Source organism: Bos javanicus, chromosome 3 (genome assembly GCF_032452875.1).
Source record: "Bos javanicus breed banteng chromosome 3, ARS-OSU_banteng_1.0, whole genome shotgun sequence".
NCBI lineage: Eukaryota > Metazoa > Chordata > Mammalia > Artiodactyla > Bovidae > Bos > Bos javanicus.
In genome coordinates, this window is record NC_083870.1 from 104,918,169 (window position 1) to 104,942,266 (window position 24,098).

At 54.1% G+C, this 24,098-nt stretch overlaps 2 protein-coding genes across 6 annotated transcripts in view; both read left to right on the top strand.

The window, feature by feature from the left end:
• Positions 1-5,198, top strand: part of HIVEP3 (HIVEP zinc finger 3) — a 564,242-nt gene extending 559,044 nt beyond the window's left edge. For 4 of the 5 annotated variants that reach the window (XM_061412315.1, XM_061412313.1, XM_061412314.1 and 1 more), the window contains one exon: positions 316-5,198. In XM_061412315.1, the coding sequence (XP_061268299.1) occupies positions 316-1,125 (810 nt within the window). In that variant the 3' untranslated portion in view covers positions 1,126-5,198. The remainder of the gene's footprint in view (positions 1-315) is intronic. The other variant, XM_061412317.1, reaches the window with a different exon arrangement.
• A 1,410-nt stretch (positions 5,199-6,608) lies between these two features.
• EDN2 (endothelin 2) overlaps positions 6,609-24,098 on the top strand; it is a 31,370-nt gene continuing 13,880 nt past the window's right edge. The window contains exon 1 of the mRNA XM_061412320.1: positions 6,609-10,491. Coding sequence (XP_061268304.1) covers positions 10,410-10,491 — 82 coding nt within the window. The 5' untranslated portion in view covers positions 6,609-10,409. The remainder of the gene's footprint in view (positions 10,492-24,098) is intronic.

Below are 24,098 nucleotides of genomic sequence, written 5' to 3' on the forward strand. Positions count from 1 at the left end.
AAGAGAGAGGGCCAGCGCACAGAAGCCAACAGAAGGGGCAGCTCCATTCTCTGAAAACGAACGTGCTGGCCAGAAGCGTGGGGACCTTGGTTCCTGAGTGTGCCTATGGCCACTATAGGGCTGGAGATGGCCCATTCCAGAGAGGGCACCCACCCAGGGTGCCACCGTAGGCAAGGGTTGGGACTCAATGGTGGCCCAGCTCAGCCAGGACCTGCTCTGTGATCTCGCCGAGCCCCCTCCTCACTCTAGTCCTCAGGGTCTCCAGGTGCCCAGCAGGTAACCCTCGCCTTCCTCTGTCTTCTTTTCTGACCCTAGCAGAAGGCCGAGTCGCCAAGTCCGTCCTGTTCACCTGCTCCCGCTCATCCTCTCTTCTCCCGACCCTTCTCGGCCCCCCATGACTTCCACGGCCACAGCCCGGCCCGGACGGAGAACATCTTCAGCCACCTGCCTCTGCACTCCCAGCGCTTGACCCGTGCCCCGTGCCCCCTGATTCCCATCGGCGGAATCCAGATGGTGCAGGCCCGGCCGGGGGCCCACCCTATCCTGCTCCCCGGGCCCAGCGCGGCCTGGGTCAGCGGCTTCTCGGGGGGCGGAAGTGACCTGACAGGGTCCCGGGAGGCCCAGGAGCGAGGCCGCTGGAGCCCCACCGAGAGCTCGTCAGCCTCCGTGTCCCCCGTGGCCAAGGTCTCCAAATTCACACTCTCCTCGGAGCTGGAGGCCAGGGACTACCCCATGGAGAGGGGGAGGACGAGAGGGGGCCTGGGCAGACCTCCCGACTGGGAGCCCCGTGCGGCCCAAGTGCCCACAGAGCCCACGCCGACGCACAGCCCCCGCACCCCACCAGAGACCTCACCCCGGGCACCCCCAGGCCACCGGGCAGAGTCCCGGAGCCCCCACCTGGAGTCACCGCGGGTGCCGGCCAACCCTGCGGCCTCCACCACCCCGCCGCTGGACCGCAGCAGTTCCGTGGGCTGCCTGGCCGAGACCGCTGCTCGCTTCCCAGCCCGGAGGAGGAACCTCTCCGGGGAACCCAGGACCAGTCAGGGCTCCCCCCAGCCCTCGGGAAGTGGGGGGTCCGGGACACCTCCACACCAGCCCGAGGAGCGGGGGCCCCGGAGCACTTAGCCTCTCCCTGACCACTTCAGCATCTGGTTTCTGGTGTTTGGCAACAGACGTTTCCAGCCGACTTCCTCGAGTCATCTTGCTGTCACGGGCTCCCTGTCCCATCTGTTGATCTTTCCAAGCAGCTTCTGCTCAGCCCCCATCTGTCTTATCTTCCCACCTCGTATGCAGTTACCTGTGCCTTTTTCTATGACCTTTTGTTGCTTGAAAAGAAACAACACACACACAGACATAAAAAAAAAAAAAAATCCCACGAGGAGACTGAGGCTGTGAATATTTAGATGGGACCTCACCCTGGGCCACTGCGATCAGCAGCCCCCCACAAAGCTGGCAAGAGGCAGTCAGTTGCTGAAAGAAAGGGGATGCACTGAGGGAGAGACAGAGAAAAAAAAAGAAACTTTTAAAAATATATGAGTAAATGTAAAAGCAAGCACTCCTATGTACAGAGTTTATGGTTCCTATTTATTGCTGCTTCATCCCACCCCAGCTAGTGGCCTCCCCTGGCTGCTAGCAGAAGGGTCAGCGGCCCAAGGCAGAGGGACAGGCTGGGAGACTCCATGGGCAGGCCCAGAAAACTCCAACTTTCCTTTTCCAAAGATAAGGTAAATTTTCCCAGGATTTCAACACAAACTGTTTGGAGCAGGTAGAAGGTAGTTGCTGGTTGGGTCCCCAGGGCTCGCAGACACCCTGGTGGTCTGACTCGTGACCCCATTCTGGCATTTGACCCATAGACAAATCCCCCCACCCCGGCACCTCTACTCTGCACCCTGCCCTCAACCTTTGGACTGGGGAAGGAGCCCTGACCACCCATCTCCCGGTTCCTGAGCACCTGACCTCGGCCTTGCTCTCAGGGCCCCAGCCATTGCTGCGCCTTTGTTCTAGTAACTACCCACAAGGCTGAAGGGACAAGTCCTAACCCCTGGGGGTCAAGATCCAAGGTGCATTGCCTTGCCATTCCCAAGGCCAGGCTTGGGCTTCATTTCACATTTGGTCCCTGGGGTACAAAGGGCTCTATTTCCTCCATGACTGGGCTTTTCCGGTACTTAGCACTGGAAGTTTCCAAGGACTCATTTCTGGACCTCTTTGCAGCAGGACCAGTCCTCCTATTGGCGTGTCACACACTGTCAGGCCTCTACTATCCCCAGGAAGTACCCAGAACCATGACTGGTGGGAACTGCCCAGGCCTCCTATTGGTTGGCTTAAATCTCTTTTAAAAAATAAAATTATATATGTGTATATATACATATATATATATATAGAAAGAGAATGGTGTTTGATATTTCCCCTAGCCTCCTATTGTCCGAGGTCATTTCAATTCTTCTCCAAAGCAATCAAGAATAACTAGTGCCTCATTTCTCATCCCCATCTCCTCCTTTAAGAAGCTGCCCTGTATTTTCTGGGGCAAAAGCCTGCTTTGTAAAAAATAATAATAAATAGTAATAACATGACTAGAAATTAAAATCCCAAGTTGAAATATAGAACTTGAACTCTAGCATGTTTACCCAGCCCTGGGATAGGTGGGGTTTTCCCCAACCTCCAGAAATTCTTTTCTTTTGTCTCTACCAGGGGGAGAAAGCACAAGGACCGCGGTCACAGCCCAGCCAGGCTAGGTGCTAATGCCGCAGAGCAGGGACCTCCTTGGCCGGTCCTCATTCCTCAGCCAGGCTGTATGAATCCTGTGGCCAGAGGGGGCTCTTGGGCTGTTGAAGTTGTTTAGACAGGACACCATAAGGTGCAGAGGGCTACACCATGCAGAGGCACCTCTGTGGGCTCCTACCCTTGGGCATAATTCCCTCTTCCACCAGTTCAGGACTTTTCCTTCCTTGGACTCTGCTGCCAGGACAAACTAGCCAGGCCACCTGGTTCATTTCCCTCTGGCTAAGACAAAAAGGGGACAATAGGGATGGGCTTCCCTGGGAGGGGGTGGCTGGGCCCCAGGGTGCTGAGGCTAGGGTTAACCAGCACTTCCTGGCTGCCTGACCCAGGGTCTGAAGCTCTTGGTCCCCCTGGAAGAAGGCTAACAAGCCCAGCCTTGGCTATGCTGGCACTTGTGGGTCCTGGCAGAAAGCTGGAAGGAGCCCCGGACCCCAGTCACAGCCTTGGCCAGAGGCTGGGTTTTTCCTCACCCTTGCTTTCCAACCTTACCCCAGGGCAGAGGTGAGGGACACAGGAAGGTGGCTGCCTAAGGACTGGAGACTTCAAGGGCCGAGGCCTGGGAGCTGAATAAAGGGCATTGCTTCAGCCCAGGCTTGAAATCTTCCTGGGCAAGATCTTCCAGCTCCCGACCTACAGAGCAGCAAACAGGGGGCTCTGCTAGAGTAGCCCCTGACCTTGGGGGTAGCCAGGCCCCTCCTCCAAGCCCTGCCCCACAGCTCTCCCCGGGGCATCATTCCTCTGGTACTCAGACAGCCCAACTACTAAGGTTTCCTTCCTGGAGCCCTAGTCATGGCTGGTGGTGGTCAGCAGGGGAGAGTCAGGCACAGGCAGAGGGGATGGGGGCCAGGAGTCACCAGAGACCCATTTCTCAATGACAGACACAATGTGCAAGCAATCTGGCCAAAAGGTTGTTGCCCTGCACAGGCACCCAGAGAAATGGACTTGATGCCACCCGCCTGGGCTGTATGTCACTGGGCATGGCTCTCACCCCCTCTGCCTCACTCAACTCCTGCTCCCCCAAACACAGAGCTCCCAGCCCGCACGCACACCTGCATGATAAGGGAAAGACTCTCACATCACACCCTCCTCCTGCCCTGCTCCCAGCCACTTTCACATTTCCAGCCTGCCTGTGACACTGTTGTCCCTGTTAAGGGACACAGTGGAGAAAGCAGTGCCCATTGTTGGCACAGACACCTGTGCTTGTTCTGCTGAAATGTGCAGGACAGTCATTCCTGGGTACAGGCTGGCTCTGGTCCTCGGGTGTTGGCAGCCTTGCGGGCTGGAGACCAACTTGCTGGGGTTTCAGAGCCAGGTCTTGTCATGGGGATTCCAAGCCAGCTGGCCCCCAGGTCTACCCTCCAGGATGCCCTTCACCCTCAGGACAAGCTCAGGGTCATTCTGGGCACTAACCTGTTCCTCTCCAAGGCACCTTTTACAAGCCTACTTCCCCTGCCCCACCACCCACCAAGGCCCCGACTACTAAGACCCTCCAGGAAGTCAACAGCAGCGAACTGCCCACTCTCCCACCTCCATCACCTCCAACTTCCAGACCCAGCAGTCCCTTCACCTCTCTCTGTGTTAACAAGTCTGAAAGATTTAATTTCTGGGTCCAGGTAGCCCCTGCTCCATCCTCACCCAACCCTTTTGAATAAGAATAAGCAAGATAACTAAGCTGAATTGCTTTCTAGTCCTTTCTCCAGACAAAACCTCTTCAAAATAAAAGTCCTGCCTGGACAGTCGTCCTTGGAGACAGATCTGCAGCACTGACCAAGGGGAGAAAGTTCCCAAAGACCTGTTCCACCAGTTCTGCTCCTGAGTCGTGAATCCTGTCTGCTTTCCATCAGAAAACTGCTTCGGCACTTATGATCACTTTACTAAGCCTAGTGTTAAAAAAGGAAGAGAAAAGAAACAGAAAAAAGAAATGTATAGGCAAATGTAAGATAACACGCTCTCTGTAAGATAGAGATTTGCCTTTTTTTTTTTTTCCCTAAAAGGTGTATGTATTCTGTATGTGAAATTGTCTGTAGAGAGTTTCTATGTTCTTAAATGGCAATACATTCCAAAAATCGTACTGTAGATATGTACAGCAACCACACTGGGATGGGGTAGTTTTGCCTGTAACTTTATTTAAACTCCAGTTTCTCTACTTGCATCTTGCAATGTCGGTATGGTATATATATCAGTGCAAAAGGAAAAAACAAAAACTCCCACAGGTCTAAAGCACAGAGTCTGATGTACAAAAAGAAAATACTGCTCAGTATTGATGTGTGACCTTTGTTGTAAATTACATCTGTACTGTGAATGAGAAGTTTTTACAAGTATAATAATTGCCTTTATTATAGCTCTGGCTGAGTGTTCAGCCTGAGGATATTTTTTAAAAAAAAACAGCACGTTGGAATAAATTTGAAAATCCCAACAGAGGCCTGCTTGCCCGGCTCATGATTTTTCTTAGGGCTGTAGAATGTCAGAGCTGGAAGGACACTCCGAGTCCCAAGTGCTTTTTCTGCTACAGAGAAATCAGGGCCAGGGAAGGCGAGTGGCCAGGCCATAGTCACACAGCCTGGGATTCCAAGGGCCCCGCCCTTCCAGGCTTGGCAGGAGGCACGGGTACACGGCCATGTGGTTTGGGGTCTATATTCATTTCCTAGGGCTGCTGGATCAAATGAACAAACTAAATGGCTTAAAACAGCAGAAATGTGTTCTCTCACATTTCTGGAGGCCAGAGGTCTGAAACCAAGGTTCCTGGGGAGGCTCTGAGGGAGGATCTGGGCCAGACCTCTGTCCTCACTTCTGGGGGCTGCAGGCCATCCTTGGCCTTTGGTTTGTCATCACAGCACTCTCGTCTCTGCCTCTGCCTTCGTTCTCGCTGCCTTCTCTGTGTGCTGTCTAAGGGTCCTCATCACTGGACTTGGGGAACACGCTCATTCAATATGATCTCATCTCTAGATCTTTAACTGAAGTATGTCTGCGAACACTCCTTTTCTGAAGGAGGTCACACTTACATGTTCCAGGGTTTAGGACATGGACTTACCTTTGAGGGGCCACCACTGAGCCCCTCAAGGTAAGACCTGGAATCTGATCGTGACAGTTATTCACTGCCTGTGTGACACTGGGCAAGTTACACAACCTCTCTGGGCTTCTGTTTCCTGTTCTGTGAAGTGGAGGGTTTCCTGTGAGGATTAAATGAGAGAGTATATGTGCTAAGTGCTAAGTCACTTCAGTCGTTTCCGACTGGGCGACACTGTGGACTGTATAGCTCACCAGGCTCCACCATCCATGGGAATCCCCCAGGCAAGAATACTGGAGTGGGTTGCTATGCCGTCCTCCAGGGGATCTTTCTGACCCAGGGATCAAACCTGCGGCTCTTATGTCTCTGGCATTGGCAGGCAGGTTCTTTACCACTAGCACCACCTGGGAAGCATGCATACAGCATGGTTAACAGAACCTTGAATATGGTAAGGCATCAACAAGTGTCCTCTGAGCAGACCTCACACAGGGTGCTGTGGTTACAAGGATGAAAAAGTCAGGTATAGGTCCCCACCTTTTGTATGCAACAATGACTTGCTCTGCACCAGGGAGGGACTAATCATCAGATACAACAGTGAGCAAATCAGACAGCCCTGCCTTCAGAGAACTTTCATTCTAATGGGAGAGGCCGTCCTTAAGCAAATAACGACATCATCAATTCCTCAGTCCCAGTGGCCGTAGTTGTTGCTACAGGAGAGAACAAAGCTCTCACACAGAGTAAGTCCTAAAACTCCTGTGGGCTCTGGAGCCTGGGTGGGTTGTGGGGAGGGCTGCAGGTGGAGGTGGAGTGGAGGGGAAGCCATGATAGGAGCAGACAGAAGAAGAGGTACGTGGACAAATCAAGAGAGGCCTTCGGGGTAAAATGCTGGACACAAGTTTAGCACTAAGAACCTAAGAGGGCCTGCTTGTTTCAGCGGCAGGAGGATCATTGCTGACTTGGGGAAAAGCCGGCCTGGTCCAGCGCCCAGCCAGCAGGCCCTTCATAAACACTGCCAGTGCTGAATGGATTGTGGAGGCAGGGGGTGGAGGCTGGAGAGTGAGGAGAAGAGGGAAGTGGGGACGGCAGACCCAGACATCCTCCCCAGGACCTGAGGGGAGGGCAGGGGAGAGCTGGGCAGCAGCTGGAGGGCAGCAAGGCGTCCAGGGAAGAACGGAGATGGGAATGAGGTGGTGAGACCCCAGCCTGCTTGATTAGGAGGAGATGTAAGTACCAGATGCAGAAATTTCCCCCAGTGTGACCCAAGGGAAGAGGTGCAAGTGATAACAGTGACCGGAAGTTGAGAACATTTCCGCCACGGAATTTTCTCTGTCACCTGCTGAGAAGGGAAGAGGAAGCTCCAGTATGGGGTAGGGGGTGCGGAGCGGGGGTGGTGTGGACTAAAGACTTGAGAAAGAAAAGGTTGGAAATTGTCTTTGTTCATTATTCCAGAGGCAGGACAGTTGTGGATGAAGGCAGTGTGGACCACACAGGCGTGGGTGCTGGGCACAAGAGATGAAAAGGCTGGGAAGCGAGTATCCATGGTGCCAGTGACCTGAATGTTCATCTCTGCTGACCACAGGGCTGGACTGGAAACCCAGGCTGTGAGCTAGGCTTCATAATCCAGGATATGGGCTGTCACGCTGCAGAAACAAGCAAGCCAGAAACTCCAGAACTGAAAACAGTGAAAGTTGAACTTTCCCCTCTGCCATCTGTCCCATGTGGGTCAGCAGCTGAAGTGTACTCATCCTCATCATTTGGAGACCTAGGCTGCTGGACTCTTTATCCCATGTTCCTGTGACCTCAGAGGCAGAAGAAAGGAGAGAGCTGTGAAATGTTGCATTGACAGCTAAATGCTCTACATGGGAAAAGACATCTCTCCTTTCAAATTTCACCTGCCAAAGCAGATCATATTGCTGTGCCTAGTGACAGAGATGAGGAATATGTGTGACAGTCACACAAGGATACGACTTCCCAGTGTCAGAAACACCCAAGGGCTGAGCAGATGTCAACGATGGGATGGGGGCAGGGACAGGGCCTCATGGCATCGGCCTCAAAGGTGCTGGGTTTTTACAGGGAGTGAAAAAAATAATGGTGTGCAAGGAGGCCTGGAAGGAAATGGCCCCTGGCATTTTGATCATGGGGTGTGGAAGGCAAGGAGCAGCTGTCTGGGAGCGAGTCCTTGGGGAGATCCTGAATTTCATTCGAGACCAGTGGGAAAGTGGAATCCCAGAAAGGCCCAGGAGAAGAAGAGCACAGAATGGAGCCAAGTCCGGCCTCCAGCATTTTACAAGCCCTATTTATAGTCCTCGGGCTTCCTTGGTGGCTCAGTGAAGGAAGCCACCTGCCAAGGCAGGAGAGATAGGTTCAATTCCTGGGTCGGGAAGAACACTTGGAATAGGAAATGGCAACCCACTCCAGTATTCTTGCCTGGGAAATCCCATGGCCAGAGGAGCCTGGAGGGCTACAGTCCATGGGGTCTCGAAAGAGTCAGACATGACTGACTAACAACAACAATGTATAGTTCCCAACGACACCCCAGGGAGATGAGACTTACGGTCCCCATTTTTAGAGAAGAAAGTGGAAGTTCCAAAGAGCCCCCACCAAGGACTTCCCTGGTGGTCCAGTTGCTAAGACTCTGTGCTCCCAATGCAAGGGGTCTCAGATTTGACCCCTGTTCAGAGAACTAGATCCCACACGCCCCAGCTGAGAGTCTCCACGCCACAACGAAAGATTCCACATGTCACAACTAAAGATCCGACAAGCTGCAAAGAAGATCCAGGATCCTGAGCAGATCCTGGAAAGATCCACTTTCCAAGTTACAACAAAGACTCGGTGCAGCCAAATGAATACAAATAAAGAAAGAAAGAAATATTAAAAACAAAAGGACCCCCACCAGCCAAAGATGCAGGGCTGGTTAGAGGCTGTGTGAGACTGACTCTAGCCTGACTCTGGTGCAGCGCCTCTGGGAGCCCCAAGTTCCTCCCTCTCATCTCCTCCCTGTGCTCTGGCCCCAGGGGAGCCCTGGATCTCAGACTCTTCACCTCCTTCTCCCCAGGAACCCAGGGGAGGAGGCAGGCCCAGACCAAGGCTTCTTCCCGGCAGCTGCCTGGCTTCTCGCAGCCATCCAGGATAGCCCCGTGTGTCCCCATGTCTGAGGCTGAAGGCGCAGGGATGGACCATCAGACTCAGGGGCTGGGATTCCAGTGCTCGAGAGCATGCCAAGTGCATGCAAACTCTCTGAAGAACCTGACTCCCCAGCCTGCTGCTGGCACCCAGGCCCACCTGTCACTCACACCAAGCCTCCCATGGCCTCTCGTATTCACGAGGCAATTTCCCTTTTGGAGTGAGGGAGATAGGGCACCTACTTCCACTTCACAGAAGAATAGATCCCAAGATTGCACCCTGGCAAGTGGCAGGGCCACCGACCCGGGTCACACCTGACCCAGAACCTCAGGAAGGCTTGGGCTGAGCCTTGCCACTGCCCATCAGGGCTGGGCCTTCTCCCTAGGCCTAGACCCTCTCTGGGCTTAAGACCTAGAGACCAAGCTTACTCCTAGAGATTCCCAGGGACAAACCACGGCTGGCTGGATGGCCTCAGAAGGCAGGCCAGCCTGAGATGGGCATGAGCAGGGAGAAACAGGAAGCAAAAAGAGTCAAATAAGGATGGGGGCGACTGAGGAGGGAGCAGCCCAGGGCTGCCCTGCGAGGGACTCATCACTGCCATCTGGCCCGGGGAGAGACTTATCACCTCGTCACTTTGTAGAGGAGGAAGGCTGGGGCTTGGACAGGTGATGCTGCTCATAAGGCCACAGTGGTCAGGGGCAGAGCAGAGACTTAAAACCAGGCCCACACATTCAGGGAGTGGTTGGGACTATGGAAAGGGAATCTGGGCCTCTTGGCTACCTCTTAGTCCTGAAATCTGGGTTGGGGGACCCCAGAAGACATATCCTTTAATTCCATCCAGCCTCAGCCACTTTACAGAGACCCAGCTACCAACCTCCCCCTTTTATAAATGAGAAAGTTGATGTCCAGAGCCGGGAAGAGCTTGGCCCAAGGCCAGAGCTAGGATTCCCGAACCCTCAGCAGAGCCACCTGGACCACTCCGCCCACCCCTCCTTACCCCAGGCCCAGGTTCACCTGCCCAGATCTGCCTTTTTAGGAAAGGAAAGGAGCAGCCCTGGTGGGGGCAGGCGGGTGGGCAGGCAGCCATGCTAATCCACTAGCTCCCGGAGGCTCTGGTTACCGTGGTTTGGGGCCCGGGCAACCCTGGCTGGGAGTGCCAGCCCAGCCAATCGGTGCTGCCGCTGAGCTACTCTGCCAGAGCCATACAAGGCTTTGCTGCAGCCCTATCTTGAGCCACCACAGGACAGCCCCAGCGTCGGCAGCCGCCCCGCCCGGGAGCCTGCCAGCCCGGCACGTCCTCGAACTCTGCCTAATCCAACCTGGAAGCAGGCAGGGCTGCAGCGCACGTGCACCGGGCCCAGGGTTCCCCAAGGTCAGGAAGGTGGCACTGCCAGGGCAGAGGCCAGAATCGGGGCAAAGACCTAGCCGGGCATCGGAGATCCTGGCTGGGGTCAGGGATGAGCTCAGGTCTGGTCCAGGCTGAGCTGTATCTCTCTGTAAGATGCTCTTCTGTTCCCATCACCCCTTTGGCCTGACTGACTGCTTATCCTTCCCCATTCACCGTGGAGACGGGGCTCAGCACAGTGAGTATCTGGTCCCTTCTGAGGTCTTCTCAGGGTCCAAGTCCCAACTACTCTAACCCATCCAGGGTCTGAGGCTGCATGCACCTCTCAGAATTGGGGCGTCCATTTCTAAGTGCACGTTGTGAGCATCAGGCACATACAGCCCCCCCGCTGTGGTCTTTGGGAGTCCACTGTCACTGCCATGGATCTGAGCCTTGGCTGTGGAAGCAGGTGGGGACCGGTGACCCCTGCCCAGTGGAGCCCATCCCATCTGTCAGTGCATAACACCTGAGTGTTATGAATTCACAGGACCCCCGAGGAGTGGAAACTATTGGCCCTGTTTGGCAAGCAAGGAAATCAAGTCACAGAGAAGTTATTTGTCTGAAACTGGAGTGTCAGGATTCAGCCCCAGAGTGGTCTGACTCTAGATCTCTAGAAATTTCCGATCCTGGAGGGACCAGGGGCTGCCATTTACACTGAAGTGTGAATGGAGGCGAGAAAGTCATTGTCTGAGATAAGAGGACCCTTTCTTTAAAATATGTATCTTTTTATTCTTTCTTTGTTTTTGGCTGTGTTGGGTCTCCGTTGCTGTGCACAGGATTCCTCTGGTTGTGACGACTGGGGCTACTCTTGGTTGTGGTGCATGGGCTTCTAACAGCGGCGGCTTCTCTTGCGGAGCACAGGCTCTAGAGCACACGAGTCTCAGTAGCTGTGGTGCACGGGCCCAGTTGCCCTGCAGCATATAGAATCTTCCTGGACCAGGGATTGAACCCGTGCCCCCTGCACTGGCAGGCAGATTGCCAACCGCTGGACTATCAGGGAAGTCCAAGGGTGCCCTTTGTTCCTGAATTGGGTAGGGCCAGGCCCCCAGTGCACGGCCATTGCCCAGGCCCTGGTCAGGTTGCCCATGCATGCAGCGGCCCCTGCAGAGCGTCCCAGGCCACCACTGTCAATTAGATTTGTCACGGAAGTTCACTGGGTTCCAACATCCTTGTGTGTCCTACGTGGGCCAAGTCGAGCTCAAAGCCAAGACTGCGGTACTCCCCAGGGCCACCCGGCAGGTGAGAGAAACGTGCCGACCTGGGGGGTGGCAGGCCAGGCTGGCATCAGGCTCTGTTTGCTCACCCAAGAAAGGAAGAGATAAATATAGACACAGGATTACTCAGACACAGCCTGGGAAAACCGGCTCCGAACCTCGACTTCAGCCCTGGCCCGGTCTCACCTTCACCCGCCTGCCCCCTCGGTGTCTGCTGCCAGGCCTGCCCCACCTGTTCCCAGGACGCCCCACCTGCAAACTTCAGGACAGCCGTTCCTGCCTGCCTTCTGGGGGCAGGACAGAAACTGAGGCCCAGAGAGAGCAGGGCACCCGCCTCACATCCCACAGCGGGTTAGGAGCTGGTGACGCGAGGGCTGCACTGGGGGAGTCAGTTTATCAGGTCCAGGCAATGCACCAGCCCAGATTCGGTTTCCATATTTGTGAGATGGGGACCTGGTACCCCCGGCCCTCAACGCCCTGGAGCCTGCGTGTAGGGTAGAGTTGGAGACCACACAGCAGAAAGGGGATGAAGCTGGAGGCTCAAGCACAGGAAATGCTGGCCCGAGCCGCATGGGTAGGGCTTCAGCACTGGGACTCTGGAGCCAAATGGCCTGGGCTCAATATCCCCCTCCACCATTTTCAGCCAAGAGATTTGGGGCAAGTTTCTTAACATGGTGCCACAATTTCCTCATCTCTAATATAAGAATAATAAGAATTGTTATTCTATACAATAAATAATATGTACAGTATTATTTGGGCTTCCCTGGGCGGCTCAATGGTAAAGAATCCACCTGCCAATACAGGAGACATGGGTTCGATTCCCGAGTCAGGAAGATTACCTGGAGAAGGAAATGGCAACCCACGCCAGTATTCATGTGCTTAGTCACTCAGTTGTGTCTGACTCTTTGCAACCCTTTTGACTGTAGTCCACCAGGCTCCTCTGTCCATGGAAATCGGGGGCAAGCATACCGGAGTGGGTTGCCATTTCCTCCTCCAGGGGATCTTCCTGACCCAGGGATTGTATCACGTCTCTTGTGTTTCCTGCATTGGCAGGTGGGTTCTTTAGCACTACTGAGCAACCAGGGAAGCCCAAATAATACTGTCTATAATACTAAAATCCCATGGACAGAGGAGCCTAGTGGACTATAGTCGATGGAGTCACAAAGAGTTGAACACAAGTATGATGTTATATATATGTACGTGTATATGTGTACGTATATGCATATACACATAGGTATTGATACATATATACATGTAGACATGTGTGTCTACCCACATTTGGGTCTCGCAGGAGGTGCTAGTGGTAAAGAATCCTCCTGTCAATGCAGGAGACATAAGAGATGCGGGTTCAGGTCCCTGGGTGGGGAAGATCCTCTGGAGGAGGGGATGCCAACCCACTCCAGTATTCTTGCTGGAGAATCCCATGGACAAAGGAGCCTGGTGGGCTATAGTCCATAGGGTCATAAGGAGTCAGGCATGACTGAAGTGACTTACCATGCATATAGGCACCGGTATTCTTGGGTGGGAAATCCCATGGACAGTGGAGCCTGGCGAGCTACAGTCTATAGGGTCACAAAGAGTTGGAAATGACTTAGTGACTGAGCACGCAGGCACATATATGTAGATGTATTATTTACATATCGTTACAATAATAATAGCCTAATAACAATACCAACCTCTCAGAGTGTTGGGGTGGATTAGGTGAGATTAGTACAAAGCACTTACCCAGGGCCTGACACAGAGCAATGACTCCACATGCATGTTTATGATGATGCAGCCACTGGGGCAGGTGGGGGCCTGGGCGCAAGAGGCGTGGGTGGGCGTCTCCAAGTCTCCTGCCCTCCAAGGGAAGAGCTCAGCCCTGAGCTCTACGGTGCGTTGGTCTCTCCTGCTCTGTGACCCTTGCAGCAGCTCCCTGCTCTGCTTGAAAGCTTCAAGAGTCAGGCAGACATGGATTTGAAGGTTGGCTCCCACTTACGGGCTTCCCTTGTGGCTCAGCTAGTAAAGAATTTGCCTGCAACGTGGGAGACATGGGTTCGATCCCTGGGTTGGGAAGACCCCCTAGAGAAGGAAAAGGCTACCCACTCCAGGATTCTGGCCTGGGGAATTTCATAGACTGTAAGAGTCGGACAAAACTGAGTGACTTTCACTTTGCCACCACTTACAGACTGTGTGACCTTGGGCAAGTAACTGGCCCTCTCCAAGCCTCAAAATCCACTTTTATCCCTCTTGGGATTGGTGTGAGGGTTAAACGGGGGAACAAGTGCGAAACTCTCAGTTCAGCCAGGCAAGTGGACTCTCTATGCTTGAGCTCATCCTGAGCCCCATCTCTTGTTTCCTCCAGTTTCTCTCAGTGGCTATGAGCTGAGCCCAGGACAGGTGCATGACCCTCTGGGTGCATGACCCTCACACATGCAAGGGTTCTCAGTTATGGGAAACACTCACCAGCCCCTACATCATGCATGAGCTCATGTTCCTGCCCTTGGGTCCCTGGAGCCATCAGAGATCCACAAGTTCCCCCTGTACTCTTCATGCACTCGTGCATATCCACACAGGCTCCTTCTCCACATTCCTGCACACATACCTGCGTGCATCTATGGACACACAGGGCACAGCTGTGTGCGAGCTCGGAGAGGCTGGTGCCCATAGGTGTGTCCCTGCACACCTCACCAGCACGCACGCTGCCACAGTCAGGGGTGTTCTAGCCAGGCCTGCCCTAGCCAGGCCTGCCCCTGAGGTGGCCGTCTTCACAGCAGAGGAATGCAGACAGCTGGGGATGCTCTGCCAGCGGACGTGAGGGAGAGGCCCAGGGGAAACCACACGGGCAGGAATCCAGGCAGGCGTTCCAGGCCAAGGTGGAGCCCTAGGGTGTCAGGAAGTGCGGGGGGGCATGTGCAGACTCTAACTTGCTCCAGTCTCCTCTCTCATCACCCTATGTCCTCAGCCTCTAGGACTTGGAGGCCAAAGGGTTGCACAGACCACCGTTCTCCATCCAAGACAGCCAGCCAGCTCTACCTGCACAGCCTTGCTGCCTGGCAGAGCACTGGGTCTCTGGGCTGCAGTGGCCTGGTCTCAGCTAGAAGGGATCATTCTTGGCACAGGGTCTTTCTTCCTCACTGGGGAAGAATCTATGATCACAGAAGAATCTATGGGGAGAATCTATGACCCAGAAGAATCTATGACTGCAGAGATCAGCAGAAGAGGAGTGGGTTTTTTTTTTTTTCCTCATTTTTATTAACATATAGTTGGTTTACAATGTTGTATTAGTTTTCCTGTACAGCAAAGTGAATCAGCAATATGTATACATATATCCCCTCTTTTTTGGATTTCCTTCCCATTTAGGTCACCACAGCACACTGAGTAGAGCTCCCTACTCCCTACTACTAATGAGTAGATTCTCATTCAGTTCAGTTCAGTTCAGTCACTCAGTCATGTCTGACTCTTTGCGACCCCATGGACTGCAGCATGCTAGGCCTCCCTGTCCATCACCAACTCCTGGAGTCTACTCAAACTCATGTTCATTGAGTCAGTGATACCATCCAACCATCTAATCCTCTGTCATCCCCTTCTCCTCCTGCCTTCAATCTTTCCCAACATCAGGGTCTTTTCCAACGAGTCAGTTCTTCGCATCATCAGGTGGCCAAAGTATTGGAGTCTCAGCTTCAACATCAGTCCCTCCAATGAACACTCAGGACTGATCTCCTTTAGGATGGACTGGATTGGATCTCCTTGTAGTCCAAGGGACTCTCAAGAGTCTTCTCCAATACCACAGTTCAAAAGCATCAATTCTTTGGCACTCAGCCTTCTTCACAGTCCAACTCTCACATCCATACCTGACTACTGGAAAAACCATAGCGTTGACTAGACAGACCTTTGTTGGCAAAGCAATGGCTCTGCTTTTCAATATGCTATCTAGGTTGGTCATAACTTTCCTTCCAAGAAGTAAGCATCTTTTAATTTCATGGCTGCCAGTCACCATCTGCAGTGATTTTGGAGCCCAGAAGAATAAAGTCTGACAGTGTTTCCACTGTTTCCCCATCTATTTGCCATGAACTGATGGGACTGGATGCCATGATCTTAGTTTTCTGAATGTTGAGCTTTAAGCCAACTTTTTCCACTTTCCTCTTTCACTTTCATCGAGAGGCTCTTTAGTTCTTCTTCACTTTCTGCCATAAGGGTGGCGTCATCTGCATATCTGATTTCTCCCAGCAATCTTGATTCCAGCTTGTGCTTCTTCCAGCCCAGCGTTTCTCATGATGTACTCTGCATTAGTTATCTATTTTATACATAGTATCAATAGTGTATATACATCAATCCCAATCTCCCAATTCATCCCCCACTCTTTCCCCTTTTGGTGTCCATACATTTGTTCTCTACATCTGTGTCTCTATTTCCGTTTTATAGATGAGATCACCTACACCATTATTGTCAGATTCCACACATATATGTTAATATGCAATATTTGTTTTTCTGACTTCACTCTGTATGACAGCCTCTAGGCCCATACTGTCATCATTGGCTCAAGTCAGAGATGACGGAGACAATGTGGAAGTCACTAGAACTCTTCAGGCAGGACTCATACTGACTCAGCAGCCAGTGTATGTTAGGTAAGGCACTTGCATCTAGCAACTCCCTGAGTGCTTACAAAAGGGCCTCTGCTCCCATGTACAGATGGGGAATCTGAGGGGCAGAGGCGGCGTCACCTACCCAGATCCCCTAGCTGGCTGACTCCAGACACCGGTACGTAACCACTGGGCCATGCGGCCTCTGTCAAAGGGCACATCTCACACCCTGGAGGAGAGGTTTGCAAATGAGGCTGAAACACTGCTGGCACATGAAAGCCACTGTCCCACATGCAGGGGCAGCCCAGCCCAGGTGGCAGAGAGGGCTCTCCCAGGTCACAGCTACATAGAGATGGCAGGGGGAGGCTGAGAGCCATCCAGGCTTTCGGCATCTTCTGGCAGCACACATCCCTGGGGACCAGCTGAAGCTGGGGAACATGTCAGGGTTCCAAGAAATGGCAGGCACGAAGGTGGGACATGGCCTCTGCAAGTTCAGCCCTGGGGTGGAGAGAGGTCATTCTCCATCTTCATACAGAAAACATGGCCTAAGAGGGACAGAGACCAAAGAGTTCCAGAAGAGACTGAGCAAGGAGAGGGGCTGCCAGCGGAGACCTGCCTCCACTTCCTGAGTCTCTGAGGCCAGGGTGACAAGTGGTGGCCTCCTGTGAAAGGCCCCCGAGCCAACTAGGTCCCTCACCCTCCAGCTTTAGCTGTTTGCTGGGTGGAACTGCTGGGGAGGAGCATGCTAGGCCCTGGTGCTCAGGACCTCATGGATGAGGGAAGGAAGAAGGGAGTCAGTGCTTGAAAAAAGTCCATCTGGGGACCTTCCCTATACTCCACTGGCCACACTGTCTGCCCCCTGCAGGTTCTGTTTACAGACCTGGCCATTTATTTACTTGCTGGGGAGCAAAAATGGGAAAATGACAGTGCTGTCATGGGAGGACCCGGAGGCAAGTGACATGCCCAAGGCCACACAGGGCAGAGGATTCTGACTTGTCACAACTGCTGCTTCCGGGGACACCCAGATGCGTAGCCCCAAGGCGTCACGCTACACTCACCGGGGCTGCCCTGGGGAGCCGGGGCTGCCCTGGGGAGCCGAGCCTGCCCTCCAACTCTCTGGAAGAACAGGGACCCAGGCACACTGCCCCCGGAGCAGATGACTGCACTTCTCTGCGCCTCTGGTTCTTCAAACAGCAATGCCTTCCACTCAAGGCTGTTCTCATCATCCGACGGCATCGAACTTAGATCAAAGCATGACCTGGAAAAAAAGCCTCTCAGGTGCCTCCCCTCTGCCCGAAGTTTCCAAAGACTTCTCTAGGCCTCTGCACTCCTTCCCAAGGCACAGCTGGACTTGAGACCTCGTTGTCCAGCACGAGACTCAGGGGAGGAAAACAAACCAAGAAGCCAGCGTCACCCCACTTGTCAGCTGGACAGACCCGCGGTCCAGAGAGGGGCAGTGACTTGGGGGAGGCACACAAGCAGGCAGGACTTCTCCCATACCAGCTTCATGGAGAGAACAGGCCTTGGACCCCATGTAGTGTCCCCAGGGGACCCTGGGGGTCTCGCTATGGCTAAGCGGCCTCTCATCCCACCCACCAGCCCTGCCCCCAGGGGTTGCTGTCCTGTGACCCACACAGGGCGCTCGGGCTGCCACGGCCTTTTAGAGTCAGAGCCGCTGAGACTTGGGAAGGGGGCTGGCCTCCCTGAGGTCTCCTGGGGTCCCCAGCAGGGCAGCTAACACCTGAGTCCCCAGCGGCACGTGGCGGCGCTGCCCGATCGGTGATGTCAGGCCCACCACACCCGGGCCCCAGCACGTTCCTTCTCAGAGTCGGCAGAGCAGAGAACAAAGCGTCCTGCGCATTCTTGCACGCTGACTCATCGCCTGCACGTAGAGCCTTAGCGGCTGCTTTGCCCAAAATTGTTCGGGAGGCGGGGGCGGGCCAGACATGGCAGCCTGGGGTCCTCTGCTCACTCACCTGCTCCACGCTCTCCAGGAGCCCCCAGTCCCAGGATTTCCCAAAACAGGCAAGAAAGCAAGAGGCACTGGGGGGCATGCTGTTCCCCAGGATAGCCAGGGCCCTCGGCCACCCCCTGGGGGAGGGCTCATGATCAGGCACAGGTGGCAGGCTGGGGATAAGGCGTAGATGCAGGCACTGCTTGTCTTTGAGCCTCAGTTTCCTCATCTGCAAAATGGGGATGTGCCAGTTACCATTTTAAGCGTTTGATATGAGTTCTTTTCCCATATTCTTACACCAACCCCAAAAGGAAATACTGTTATCATCATCATCTCACAGGTAGGGGAAACTAAGGCACAGACACTGATTTGCTTGAGGTCAGGTGCTAGTGGGCTTCCCTGGTGGCTCAGTGGTAAAGAATCTGCCCACAGTGTAGGAGAGGCAGGAGACATGAGTTCAGTTTCTGAGTGGGGAGGATCCTCTGGAGGAGAGCATGGCAACCCACTCCAGTATTCTTGCCTGGAGAATCCATGGACAGAGCGTCTGGTGGGCTACAGTCCATGGGATTGCAAAGAATTGGACACGACTGAGCACTCACCCAGGCACAAGTGCTAGCTAGCTGCAGAGGTAGGATTTAAATATGAATTGTAAGGTTCCAGAATCTGCATGTATCCCCTATATGCTAAAATGCGGATTGAAATATCTGGTGCCCAGCAGGTGTTCTCACTGTGCCCTGACCCTTGGTGGTTGAGCCTGGTCCCTCACTTCACCTCACTAAACCTCTAATCCCTCACCTGTAAGGTGGGGTGACTGTGAAGGATGCCCTCAAGGGATTGTCAGGGAAATTACACTGAAGGTTCAAGTGTGATCTGTGGAAGAAAAGGTAGATTTGGTTCAACAAGCCTTCAAACCACCTTTGGTCATCTAGGCCAATACCAAAGTACAGAGAGGAGACGAGCTATGCCTGGGGTCACCAACCAGGCCAAGCCATACTCGTCTGGGCCTCCCCAGGAGTCTGGGGAGCACGGAGTTGCCTGTACTCTTTGGGAAAGTGAGGGAGCAGGAGGGGCCCTGCCATATTCCCTCTGCCAGCCTGGCCTCTCGCCCCCGACAGCCTGATTTCAGAGAAGGTGGAGTTCTTTGGATCTGTCCTGTGTCAGGGTCAGAGGCTTGCCCTGAGTTTGTAGGAATGAGGTGGCCACCAGGTGGCTTTGTTCTCAGCTCTTACCCAGGTTGTGGTGTCCCCCATCTGAGGCTTGTCTGATAGTCCAGAGAAGGCCCTAGAAGGAATTCAGCACCCCCACCACCACCAGCCCCCGAGCCAGGCCTGGTCTGGGTCCCGGCGGGTCTGGGCCACCACGGCACAGATGCGCAGGACTCCACTCTGTGCACTCAGTCGCTCAGTTGTGTCTGACTCTGCAACCCCATAGACTATACATAGCCAATCAGGCTCCTCTGTCCACAGAACTTCCCAGGTAAGAATACTGGAGTGGGATGCCATTTCCTGCTCCAGGGTGTCTTCCCATTCCAGAGATCCAACCCACGGCTCCTGAATCTCCTGCATCAACATGAGGATTCTCTACCACTGCGCCACCTGGGAAGACTCCACTTTAAGCTCAGGAGGAGGTCAGCTCGGGCTGGGTGTGCACGGCCTGTGCACTGGCCTCCAAGCTCCTTTCATCCCTGGGTCCTGCACACTCTTCGCTCCAGCTCCTAGCACGTGCCATGTTCTTCCAGGTCTCCCAGCCTTTCCCCATCCCATACCTCTTGCCTGGAATGCCTTCTCCACCTTCAGAGCCTCTTTTGGATGCCTCTTCTGCTGGAAAGCCATCCTGACCTTTCAGGAAGAGGCAGGCACTCATTCCTCTGGGGTGCTGTAGCTCTTTGTCCTCCTTCTTTGGCCAACAGAAAGACTGACACAGAACACACACTGGCCCTTATCCCATAGACCCCCCCCCGCCCCCCGCTGGGTCCATATTCCAAGAAAAGGCCTTCAAGGGCCCTCCCCCACAATCCATTCCTCTGGGGTCCTGTAGCTCTTTGTCCTCCCTCTTTGGCCAACAGAAAGACTGACACAGAACACACGCTGGCCCTTATCCCACAGAGCAGCCCCCCCCCCCCGCCCCCGGGTCCATATTCCAAGAAAAGGCCTTCAAGGGCCCTCCCCCCCAATCCCAACTGGGACAGAGACCCACAGACCCAGCCCAGGTCTTGCAGAGCAGGCTCAGCCTGTCTACTGCATGATGGCAAAAGGCACAGCAAAGGCGCCTGAAGTCCCATCTCTTCTGCTCCTGGCTGTGTGGCCTTGGGCAACTCCTGTAGCTTCTCTGAACTTCTTCATTCCCAGGCCTTGCCTTGCCCACTTCCCAGGCCCGTTTGGAAGATCAAATGAATGAAGGCAGAGAGAATGCTTGGCACGTGGGCACAGCTCCCCACACAGCTGTCATTATCACCGAGTCATTATTACGGACCTGCCTTGTGCCTGGGGGGGCGGTGCCTCCAAGGCTGGGCAGCAGGCGGGCAGGCAGGCGATGAACTCAGAAGCAGCCGCAGCCTGGGCTGACTCAGGCTGAGGCACTGGGAGAAGTGGGTGCTTTATGGTCAGCCTGAGCCAGCCCAGCTCTGGCCCTCTCCTCCTACCCCCAGGCGTCACCCAAATCTGAGGCCACAAGGCCTTCCAGGCCCTTTCAGGGCCTCTTATCTGGGAAGATAAAGGCCCCCTCCCCTTGAATGGTGGATCTATTCAAATGGCTTCTGTGTGACCTTGGCAACAGACACCCTCTCTGGACCAGGCTTGGGGAGTTCCGGGGTGGGGGGCAGGCAGTGACCTCAAAAGGCTCCCAGTGTGTCCTCCAGGTGCTTAGTGGGGGGACTCTCCCACTGCTTTGGGCCCCAGAGGGATGGCTCCTGTTCTCTCCCTCCCTGACACTGACCTGCTGCTGCTGCTAAGTCGCTTCAGTCGTGTCCGACTCTGTGCGACCCCATAGACGGCAGACCACCAGACTCCGCCATCCCTGGGATCCTCCAGGCAAGAACACTGGAGTGGGTTGCCATTTCCTTCTCCAATGCATGAAAGTGAAAAGTGAAAGGGAAGTCGCTCAGTCGTATCCAGCTCTTCGAGATCCCATGGACTGCAGCCCACCAGGTTCCTCCGTCCATGGGATTTTCCAGGCAAGAGTAGTGGAGTGGGGTGCCATTGCCTTCTCCAGGTGATGGAACTCCCAGTATCCTCCCTAGAGTCTGGAGTTATTTTTATCTGACGCATAAGAAAAATGAGGCCCAGAGATCAAAAGACCCTCACCTAAGGCAGCACAGTCAACAGCCAGGACACAGGCATGTGACCCTGCCAGGGTCTTCAGGGCCCACCTACTGCAATCCTCTATTCTCCTGTGGCCTCCTGGCTGGCGACAGCTGCCTCTCTCTTTCCCTCCCTGGTGGCTCAGAGGGTAAAGAATCGGCCTGCAACACAGGAGACCTGGGTTCAAGATCCCCTGGAGAAGGAAATGGCTACTCACTCCAGTATTCTTGCCTGGAAAATTCCATGGACAGAGGAGCCTGGTGAGCTACAATCCATGGAATTGCAAGAGTTGGACATGAATGAGCTGCTAACACTCTTTCCCTACACCCTAGGACACCAGCTCTATGCCAAGGCTTGGACAACAGTCACCAACTTATGAGATCTTCACATGCATGTAAGACAGAGGAGGAAGTCAAAGCTCAGAGAGCTGGAATTGCTTGGCCTGGTCACACAGCACAGTGGTGGCTGGAGGCTCAGTCTCCCATACCTCTGCTCTGTGCCCTAGAACAGCTGCTACCCCAGGATGGTAGGGGTTTGACCAGGCCTCAGGGAGCCTGCAGGGCAGCCCTCTGGTTTCACAGACACCCCCTGGCTATGGGTGGGCCAAAGAGGAAGGGTACCCATCCTGCCAGGATGGACCTACCAGGCCCACCTGGGCGCGACGCTCCTTGCCAGGCTCAGATGGAAGCATGAGGTCATTGGGCCATCCCCGCTCCCTGTTGGCTCTCGCTGCTGTGACTCAGCCCTGTCTTCCCCAAACCTCCTTCTCCAGGGAACTCTAGCAATGGTCTGGCCTGGCCAGGGCTGCTCCCGCTGCCTGTCCACCCTCTCAGGGCCTCCCAGCCTGAGTCACCGCTCACCTCACCACCTGGCACAATGCTCACCGCATAAACAGACTATTCCCCTCCCCCAGGCTCCCAGGGTTCCGCTCCCTACAGCCCAGGAGCCAGGCTGAGGGGTGGGGGCACTTTTCCTGCTGTCCCCAGACTTCGGCCCTGAGGTCCATCCCCAGAACCTACTTTCAGGGACTCTCTGGCCTTGATAGGAAAATCTAGAATTGAGATTGAGGCCTCAGGCCCAGGGCTCAGACTGACCTGGGCTCAAATCCCAGCTCCTTCCTTGTTAGGTGGGTGACCTTGTACAAGATACCTCCATTTGAAGGAGGGCAACAGTAAAGCCAGCTGCAGCCCATGAAGATTTCCTACAGCATCACCGAGGCCAGGATCCTGCTTAAAAATGCAGGTGGCTCTAGATTCAAATGGTGGTATGGCCTCGCGTAAGCCACTTTGCCTCTCTCAGCCTCAGGGTCCTTACCTGCAAAATGGGAACGAGAGGAAGAGAGCCCTCCTGCTGTGGTGACTAAATGTGATAAGACATGAAAAAGGTCAAGCCGTGTCTGGCACCCAGGGACCAAACACGGGTAAACGTTTATGTGGATAAACGGTAGCTGTAATTAAATCTTAAAGTGATGTGTGCATAACACATAGCTCGTGGGAAGCTGCCACATAGCACAGGGAGCTCAGCTCAGTGCTCTGTGGTAACCTAGACAGTGGGATGGAGGGGGCAGGCAGAGGGAGATCCAAGGAAGAGGGGATATATGTATACATATAGCTGATTCATTTCACTGTATAGCAGAAACTAGCATAACACTGTAAAGCAATTATACCCCAATTAAAAAAAAAAAAAGTGCCAGGCATTAAGTGATCCCAGGATGGTTTTAATGAATGATGGGGAGATGGAGAGCAATGGTCTGGCTCTTTGCTGGATGATGGAGTAGCATCAGGGAAGGGTTTCCCAGGTTGGAAAGCTCCAGCATCCCCTCTGCAGGTTGACCACCCCACTTCCCTTAGTGGGTCCAGAAGGCTCTCTCAAGAGTCTTTCTGGCTGGGGCTGGCCTCACAGTTTTCCAGTTTCCAGGCCACTCAAGAAGCACTTCACTTTACAGAGGACAAAGCTGATGCTCAGACAAGGGAAGGGGCTTGTCTGCAGCCACCCAGCTGGAAGCTGAGCCCAAGCCTGCACTTCCGTGTTCCCCTTCTTCCCAGCCTGGGAGCTGCCTCCCTGGACTGGGGATACCCTCACCTTCCAGTCTCAGAGAGCACTCTGGGAGAGTCTCAGAGCTTGTCTGCACACTGGAGACTCTTTATCTTTGTCTCTATCTTCCCCCGTAATGCTCGAGAGGCAGCTCCTTGGGCCATGGGGCCAGTGAAAGAGGAGAGGACCCAGGAGAAAACTTCTGTGACCTCCTCATTTCCAGTTCAACGGGTGATGTGTTGAGCATGTGATCTGAATGAGGGAACAGAGGCTGGGGGAGGTCGCATACGTAAAGGGTGAGGGGATAGAAATAACACTGACCCTGGGGTCAAACAGACCTGAATTCAAACCCCAACCATTACACGTCAAACTCTCTAACTTCTCAGAATCTGAAGTTGCATCTGAAAGCAGATGCCTTGAGACGCCTCAAAGGGTTATGCTGCAAAGATGAAGTGAGAGCAAGAGTGTGACCAGGCTCCGTAAATAGGGATGAAAGTGAAAGTGAAGTCACTCAGTCGTGTCTGACTCTTTGCAACCCCATGGACTGTAGCCTACCAGGCTTCTCCGTCCATGGGATTCTCCAGGCAAGAATACTGGAGTGGGTTACCATTTCCTTCTCCAGGGGATCTTCCCGACCCAGGGATCGAACCCAGGTCTCCCGCATTCCAGGCAGATGCTTTAACCTCTGAGCCACCAGGGAAGCCCGTAAATAGTTATAGTCAGTAATAATGATGGCTACCACC